The sequence below is a fragment of the Sapajus apella genome, unplaced genomic scaffold, assembly GCF_009761245.1.
Source record: "Sapajus apella isolate SASKATOON/1434 unplaced genomic scaffold, GSC_monkey_1.0 scaffold28, whole genome shotgun sequence".
Taxonomy (NCBI): Eukaryota; Metazoa; Chordata; class Mammalia; order Primates; family Cebidae; genus Sapajus; species Sapajus apella.
In genome coordinates this window covers 8,582,232-8,591,650 of record NW_022436968.1, presented here as the reverse complement: position 1 = coordinate 8,591,650, position 9,419 = coordinate 8,582,232, and the positions used below count along the sequence as shown (strand labels likewise).

Here is a 9,419-nt window from a genome sequence, read left to right as displayed (position 1 = left end):
TAGGGGCCTCCACCCGGGCTTCAGCCCCAGCATCCGCGCCCTCTCGGAGCAGCCCGGCCCCAGGTGGCTGCAGGGCACGGGGCCGCGGGCCCGGGCTCGCCCCTCCCCGCGCGTCACGTGCGCGAGGATGCGAACTCCCCCTCCCTCCTCCTCCTCCCCCACCGCCTCCCGGGCTTCCTCCTGCTCCCGGTGAGGGAGTGCTTGGCAGACGGCGCGAGGGGGAGCGAGCGAACGGGCGCTGCCGGGAGCCCGCAGCCCTGGCGCCCGCCGCAGCACGGAGCCCCGCAATATGCCGCCGCGGCCCTCTGGCTCTCGGCCATGGCGAGGCTCTGCCGGCGCGTCCCTTGCACCCTGCTTCTCGGCCTGGCCGCGGTGCTGCTGAAGGCGCGGCTGGTTCCCGCGGCCGCCAGGGCTGAACTCAGCCGCTCCGACCTCAGCCTCATCCAACAGCAGCAGCAGCAGCAACAACAGCAAAAGCAGCTAGAGGAGGCTGAGGAGGAGAGGCCAGAAGTGCCTGGGGCATCCTCCACCTTGACGGCTCCAGGTAGGTCCTGGCTACCCAGCCCGGCCTTTCAGGCTAGGCCGGTGATCTCTTATGGCCTCGCCGGCTTCCTCGCCTGTTCCCTAGCCATCCCCATCCCCATCCCCATCCACTTGCTCGTCTCTATCACCATCCCTCCTAATCTCTCTCCCTAGACTGGCTGTCCAGGCTTGGGTCCCTAGATCTGGTGTGGGAACCTTCCCTTTGGGTAATGAGCTTTCTGGGCAGCTCAGCACTGCAGTGGGTTGAAGAGGGTCTGGAAAGCTGAGGGTGGGTGACTGCCTGGGTTGATTTGATGATCTTTTTCGTCTCCCTCCCTTCTTCCTGAATTCTACCCTCCTCCCTGGGAATGACTGTACACACACACACACACACGGTTCTTAAATCCCTTAAGCATTTTGTTCTCTATCCTCTTCTAGAGACTGAGAAATCTTGCCATGGACACCCACACACCCCTTTCACCATTTCTCCCTGCCTGCTGTATTTAAATTTAGCCATGGAGGGAGAAATCTTGGTGTATTTTATTATTTATTTCTCTTTCTCCTTATCCCAGGAAGGGTTTAAGGGTTCATCTTATTGCAAAGAATGCCTTTAGTACAATAAGATGAAGCAAAACAAAATCAAATAGGAGTTTGTAATTGAAGAAAAGGGAAAAGGAGAGGAGGACACATGAGGTAAAGTCTGGAGTGGCATTCCTACAGCAAAAACCTATCCCTAAAGAGGAAAATCTCCTTACTTGTTAGTAGAACTTAAATGAGGCAGATTCTTGACACTGTTCAATGAAGATGTAGAAATACGGCTGCAGTATAGGTGACTATAACAGTTCCCCGGTTCCTCTTTCCCACCATTAAAGCTCCATGGCCAAGCAAATAGCTGGATGATCCATGTATATTGCATCTCCCTACCCCCCAACCCAGTTCGCTTCCTGGCTGTAGATGCTGTCTGTTATTTGGAAAGAAAAAAAGCCTTCAATTTTCTGGCACGAGGGCTTAGATTTTGTGAAACCAAAGTGAATTCTATTATGACATTTGTTTTTGTTTTAAAATCCTGCCTGGTAATATTATATGAGTGCTGAAAATTAGATTTTAAAGAGTGGAATCAGCATCACATTTTGTATTGCTTGCTCATCATCAAAAAGCAGTACATAGGCATACCAGCTGTGATTCATGACACAGCCAGGATGATTTAATTTATCAGAGTGCTCTGAGCATAGGATGAAATCACCAAAGTGTGCAGGAAAGCATGTGTTTCTGACACCCTCTTACACCAATTAATAACACGCAAGTGTGGCTAAAAGTCTTTAAAGGTATGCAGCGTATGATGGTTTTCCTACCCAGCTTTTAATAACTGGAAGTGATAACAACATGGTTTGGGTGAGGCTGCTGTTAGACATGCTGTTCACTAAACTTAAGGAAATTGGATATAGCAGATTGATTGGCCTCATTAAAGGAGATATTTCATAAATTCGCTATGAAGCAGAAGCCTAGGAGAGTGTTTGTGGGTTTTATGGTTTGCAGTATATTTTTATTTCCCTTTGCTTTTCAGGAATATTAAATGGGTTTTGATTACTGCAATCTATATGTTATGATTAGGGTTATGAATAACTGCAATAATATTAAACCTGAATTGAGTATGCAAATTAAAATGTTTGCTTTCCAGTGTTTGTGAGGGAATATTCTGAAAAGGATGATCGTCTGGGAAATTAGCAGTTTTTGTTTTATTTACCTATCAGATTGAGATAAAGAAACCACTATTCAACAGATTAAGCTAGAACCTGAAATGTAACCTATGATGATTCTTCTTCCTCAAACACTAATTACCCAAGCCAATGGCAAACGAGAGAAATTCAATTGACTGCTGTTTTTGTTATTGGAATACCAAGTCTTATAATGCAACACAGCTTATAAACAAATTAAGTTAAAATATTCCTCTGAATGCATTGTGATCTCTCCATTGAACTGGTCTTCCTGTTTCAACCTTTGTTTGCCTACTGTCTGTTCTCCTCATACAGCTAGGGATCTTTAAAAGAGACATTAAATAGGATCATTTCTGCTCACAGTCCTCCAATGGCTTCCCGTCTCTCTCATACTAGATGCCCAGATCCTGAAAATGGCCTACGAAGGTCTGGATCCTTTGTATCCTTCTTTCTCTCTTGTCTCATTTAGCCCTTACCCTAATTCACTCCACTGTAGCCACACTAGCTCTGTTTTCTTTGGCTTGCAAGAGGACCCAAGTGTTTGGCCTTTGCAGTTGCCTTTTTCTGTGCCAGGAATTCTGGAACTTCATATTTTTCAGGTTTGCTCAAGTGTCTCAGTAACTGAGAGGTCTTGACCAGGTGTTTAAAATGGTAATCTACACACCCTTTTGCCCTTACCCTGATTCATTCTCCTCCATGGTATTCACTATTCTCAGCTGTTCTAACAAGCCTGTTTTCTCCTGGTAGAACATAAGCTCTGGGAAAGCATGGACTTTGTTTTGTTCAGTGCTATATTTCTAGTATCTGGAAGAGTGCCTGGTTGGTACCCATAGACATTCAACCATTTGTTGAATGGATGTATGAATGAATGAATGTGCTGGTATCAAGGATCACTTTCATTTTCTTAGTAGTTGCTCTTCTTCATTGGATAAATTGGAGTTTAGCTGGGGATGTATAAAAATAAATGTTATGTAAGAAAATTTGTAATTAGAAATTATAAAGTATGTAAATTTTGGATCTTTAATTTTAGTTAATTTCAGTGTTTATCTTATGCTGACTATAGAAAACTGATTGATACCAGTACTTGGGCCTACTTACTAGGTTCTGTCAAGAATTTATTTTATTTATTTTGAGACAGTGGTGTGATCATGGCTCACTGCAGTCTCAACTCCTGAGCACAGTCTCCTGAGTAGCTGAACTACAGGTGCATGCCACTGCACCCAGATAATTTTTTTTTTTTTTTTTTTTTTGTAGAGATAGGGTCCTGCTTTGTCGCCCAGGCTAGTCTCAAAGTCTGGAACTCTGGGCTCAAGCAATCCTTGTGCCTCAGCCTCCCAAAATGTTGAGTTTACACGCATGAACCATAATTCGTTATCTGAATATATTTGATCCTCTTACGACACAGGATGGTTTTAACATATTATACCTTTAAATTGCTCTGATTAAGCTTGAGTTCATTCTTTACCTCTGTAAGATGCTTCCGATTCTTTGGACGTACCATATGAAAAACTGTAGGACTTTTCTCAGGCAAAATTTAGAAAACGAATATGATACATTCAGTGATTGATATATGACTAAGCCTTATCAGTCCATAGGAGAGAAACTGACCATTGCCCTTGCTTAGTATTCTCTGGATTTTATCATTCTAAAAATGTATGTCTCTTTGTATTGCTGAGAAACAAGAAAGCAAGATTTTAAAAAAACTTGAATGTGAAAATTTTTAAAACTCAGTATTTTTAAAAAGTACGTTTCCATTTTCTCATTAACTTATAGAAACACCATCTTCAGAGAGCAGTGAAAATAAAGGCTAAGGTTGGTATCCATCAAATCAGTTGTTTTCTCCAGTGTATGCAACAGCTCTTATTTCTCCATCTGTACCAGTATTTGTTAGAAATAAATATTTGAGGGTCCTGAGAATTAATTTGGGGGCGGGTGGTAGTTGAGACAACCATATTATATTCATTCTGATGGCCTATTAGATGGGAGGCATGCTGGGGTTGGGGGCGAGAGGAGCTGGGAAAAAATAATAAGCTCCATTTAAAATTCTCTATGTGAAGCAGAGACACAGGGGATCTCCAGGGATCATAGAAATGTCTTTTCAGTACAGAGAAAGCTTCTTGAGAGGCATATTTTCATGGTATGAAAAATTTTGATTGCATATTTCAGTGATATCTCATTTTAAACGTTTTATTTTGGAAAATGTTAAATATATAGAAAGTAAGCAAGATAGTATAATAAAAGTCTGTACCTGTCACCCATCTTGAACAATGGTCAAAATTCTGCCGCTGTTTTTTTCACCCATACTTCTACCTGTTTCCACTACATGGGATTTGTTTTTAATTTTTATGGGAATATAGTAGGTATATATATTTATGAGGTACATGAGATATTCTGACGCAGACATAAAATGCGTAATTATCACATCAGGGTAAATGAGGTAGGTATCTGTCACCTCAAACATTTCTTATTTGTTTTATACACATTTCAGTTATACTTTTAGTTACGTTAAAATGTACAATAAGTTGACTGCAGTTACCTCATTGTGCTATCAAATAGTAGATCTTATTCATTCTACCTAACACAATTTTATATTCATTAACCAACCCCACTTCCTCCCCCATCCCAATACCTTTCCCAGCCTCCGGTAACCATCATTGCAATCTCTATCTCCATGAGTTTAATAGTTTTAAATTTTAGTTCCCACCAATGTGTGAGAATTTGCAAAGTTTTCTGTCTGTGCCTTGCTTGTTTCATGTTCTCCTGTTCCATTTATGTTGTTGCAAATGAGAAGATCTCATCCTTTTTAATGTTTGATTAGTACTCCATTGTGTATATGTTTTTTTTTTTTTTTTTTGGTCCACTATCTGTTAATGGACACTTAGGTTGCTTCCAAATCTTGGCGATGGTGAATAGTGCTGCAATAAACATGGGAATACAGATATGTCTTTGATATACTGATTTGCTTTCTTTTGGATATATACCTAGCAGTAGTATTGCTGGATCATATGGTACCTCTATTTTTAGTTTTTTGACGAACCTTCTACTGTTCTCCCTAGTGGTTGTACTAATTTACATTCCCACCAGCAGTGTACAAAAAAGTTCCCTTTTCTCTGCATCCTCAGCAGTATTTGTTATTGCCTATCTTTGGATAAAAGCCATTTTTAACTGGGATGAAATGATATCTCATTGTAGTTTTGATTTGCATTTCTCTGATGATCAGTGATGTTGAACACTTTTTCATGTACCTGTTTGCCATTTGTATGTTTTCTTTTGAGAAATGTTTATGCAGATTATTGGATTTTTTGCCTACTAAATTGTTTGAGTTCCTTATATATTCTGGTTAAAAACCCCTTGTCAGATGGATAGTTGGTAGATATTTTCTCCCATTCTGTAGGTTGTCTCTTCACTTTGCTGGCTGTTCCTTTGCTCTGCAGAAGATTTTGATGTGATTCCATTTATCCATTTTTGCTTTGGCTGCCTGTGCTTGCAGGGAAAGTTTCCCCAGTGTTTTCATGTGATAGTTTCATAGTTTGAGGTCCTAGATTCAAATCTTTAATCCATTTTGATTTGATTTTTGTATATGGCAAGAGTAGTTTTATTCTTCTTCATAAGGATATCCAGTTTTCCCAGCACTATTTATTGAATAGACTCTCCTTTCCCTAATGTATGTTCTTGGCACCTTTATTGAAAATGAGTTCACTGTAGATGAATGGATTTATTTTTGGGTTCTCTATTTTGTTCCATTGGTCTCTGTGTCTGTTTTTATGACAGTTACAATGCTGTTTCGATTACTATGTCTCTGAAGTATAATTTCAAGTCCAGTAATGTGATTCCTCCAAATTTGGCTTTAGTTTTTGCTAAGGATAGCTTTGGCTATTTGGAGTCTTTTGTGGTTCCATATAAATTTTAGGTTCCTTTTTTCTATTTCTGTGAAATACATCATTGGTGTTTTGGTAGAGATTGCACTGTTCTCTAAACTGCTTTGGGTAGTATGGACTGGGCTCTTTTTTTAATAGGCCCTTTTAGAGATAAAATGTACACATATAAAATGTACATATTTTAGTCTCTTGACAAATAGATATACCCATGTAAACATCACCCTATTAAGATATAGATGTCTATATCACTTTAGAAAGTTTCCTTGTACCCCCTTCCCAGGCAATTCCTGTCCCTCACCCGGAGACACCTGCTGTGTTAATTTTGTTTTCATCATAGATTAATTTTGCGTTTTATAGAACTTCACAAAATGGAATCATATAGCACTTGTCCAGCTTCTTCAGTTTAATATAATTTCCATAGATTTTATTCATTTTGAAGCACATTTAGTACTTTATTCCTTTTTATTGCTGAATAGTATTCCATTGTATGAATTACCACAGATCAGTTTATTGACTCTTCTGTTGATGGATATTTGGGTTGTTTCCAGTTTTAACTATTCTGAATGAAGCTGCTACATTCTTATATTAATCTTTTTGTGAACATGTTTTCATATCTGTTGAATAAATGCCTAGGGGTCGAATTGCTGGGCCAACTGATATACTTTTGGAGTTAAAAATGTTTTTTTCCCCAGTATTTTAAGTAGCCGAAACCTACCTATCTTAACAAAATGATTACTTAAAAAATAATGAAATTTAATGTATAATATTACTGCATACTTTTTCTTAAAATAACTTAATTTAAACCTCTTTTTAACTTTTTTTTTTCACATGGACTCTTGCTCTGTTGGCCAGACTAGAGTGTAGTGGAGCGATCTCAGGGCACTGCAACCTCCACCTCCAGGGTTTAAGTGATTCTCCTGCCTTAACCTCATAAGTACCTGGGATTATAGGTGCCTGCCACCATGCCTGGCTAATTTTTGTATTTTTTTTTAGTAGAGATGGGTTTCATCATGTTGACCAAGCTGGTCTCAAACTCCTGACCTCAGGTGATCTGCCCACCTCAGCCTCCCAAAGTGCTGGGATTACAGATGTGAGCTGCCACACCTGACTAACTTTATTTTTTAATTATATATATTATATTAAAACAACATGTTTTTATTGGCTTATACATATTGAAATAGCTACTATAGTCAAGCAAATTAACATATCCATCCTCCCACATAGTTACTTTTTTTGGTGTGGTAACACCAAAATCTACTCTCACCAAGTTTCCAGTGTACAGTACAATATTCTAACTATAATCCTCATGCTGTACCTTAGGTCTCTAGACGTATGCATCTTACATGTCTGCTACTTTGTACTTCTTGTCCCACATCTCACCATTTTCTCCTGCCCTTGGCAGCCACTTAAATCTCCCATCCATAAAAGCACTTATTTACTTACTTTTTTCTTTCAAGGAATTTGAAAAATCCATAGGAAAAGTGGGATTAGAAATTAACTAAGTAATCATGCTTCAAAGGCCATATTCCTAGATGGGGTAATTATGATTTCTTTCCAGGATTTTAATAACCAAAAGGAGTTATTTCTTGGTGTCGATAACGGGTTGAAAAACATATGCCATTGTGTTGAATTTGAGTCCAGTTGTTTTAGTAGCGGTTTTACAGTGTTCTTAATGTGACTAAGTAGAAACTGTACCAATTATTTTTCTGAAACAAAGCTCTTTCCCCAAGTATATAAATATTGAACTTGATTCTCTTTTAGTGTTCTGTCTGACTAGGTTAGCTCTGGTATTGTTGTCATTCATTTACTTGGCTTAGTGTAATGTTTCTTAATTTTCTTTTGTTCAAGTTTCCTTAGCTAGGAAATGGATACACTGCTTTTCATTCACTACTGGTAAAGTTTGCTTTGAAATACTTATCTGGGGCTGGGCACAGTGGCTGACACATGCAATCCTGGCAGTTTGGGAGGCCAAGGTGGGTGGATGACAAGGTCAGGAGTTTGAGACCAGTCTGGCCAATATGGTGAAACCCTGTCTCTACTAAAAATACAAAAAAAAAAAAAAAAATCAGTCAGGCATGGTGGCGCATAATCCCAGCTACTTGGGAGGTTGAGACAGGAGAATTGCTTGAACCTGGGAGGCTGAGGTTGCAGTGAGCTAAGATCAAACCGTTGAACTGCAGCCTGGGCAACAGGGCGAGACTCTATCTCAGGAAAAAAAAAAAAAAAAAAACTTACCTAGAAGAGTCTAAAACCATGAAAAGTATGTGTGGTAGTGAAATGCAGTCCCACGTTCTTGAACAACAAAGACGTTTTCTGAGAAATGCATCATTAGGTGATTTTGTTATTCTGTGAACATAGAGTGTACTTACACAAACCTAAATGGTACAGCTGCTACACACCCAGACTACATGGTATAGCCTATCACTCCTAGGCCATAAATCTGGACAGCACGTGACTATAGTGAATACTATAGGCAGTTGTAACACAATTTTAAGTATTTGTGTATTTAAAGATAGAAAAGGCAAAGTAAAAATGGTATTATACTCTTATGGGACCACTGTTGTCATATATGTGGTCTGTTGACCAAAACATTAATCGGTATATAACTGTGTACACTTAAGAAGACAGCTCTGTTTGCTTTGAAGATTCTGTCTGGAGACTCTTTAATTGGCCTTCTTTGTCAGCACAATTCACATGTCCAAGACATATCAGATTCTGTGCCATTTAATTTTTTTTCTTTTATGATTGTTTGTGTCACAGTGACTAGGCTGTATTCTTACATACTTGTTAATAATGTCTGTGAATATAAGGCCAGTTCATTTGGGCCTAAAATGAGTGAGTGATTCAAAGTGCCATTTCATGTAGGGCAGCAGGTGTCAGGGAAATGGTAATCACTTTCCATCATGATTAATGTGTCAAATATGCCTCAGGGACCTAGTGAACCAGAACTGTAACATGCCTCAGTAATGTATTACTCTTTAAACCTTGAGTTGATAATGCCAAAGTTCTTCATATTGATGTTCTATATCTTACACAGAAAGTGAGATTTAAAATTAATTTCATTTCTGTGTGACATTTCAATTTCTATTTAATATGTTTTTTTTTCCTCAAGCAGATTTCTATATCATGACAATTTAGGGGAGAATTTAAGATTTAAGTAAATATTTCATTTGTCAGTATAATCACTTCTTGCACTTAGTTCAGTTTTTTCCTGTTCAGTAAAGAAATATTTTTTATAAATTATATATATCTTTATATTTATGTTGTATACATCTATATATATTTATAGATGTATACAACATAA

The 9,419-nt window shown here is 38.9% G+C and overlaps 1 protein-coding gene across 2 annotated transcripts in view; it reads left to right on the top strand.

Moving 5' to 3' along the window:
• The first annotated feature begins 208 nt into the window (after positions 1-208).
• The window catches only part of FAM171B (family with sequence similarity 171 member B), an 80,172-nt gene continuing 70,961 nt past the window's right edge, over positions 209-9,419 (top strand). For both annotated transcript variants that reach the window (XM_032292721.1, XM_032292720.1), the window contains exon 1: positions 209-544. In XM_032292721.1, the coding sequence (XP_032148612.1) occupies positions 319-544 (226 nt within the window). In that variant the 5' untranslated portion in view covers positions 209-318. The remainder of the gene's footprint in view (positions 545-9,419) is intronic.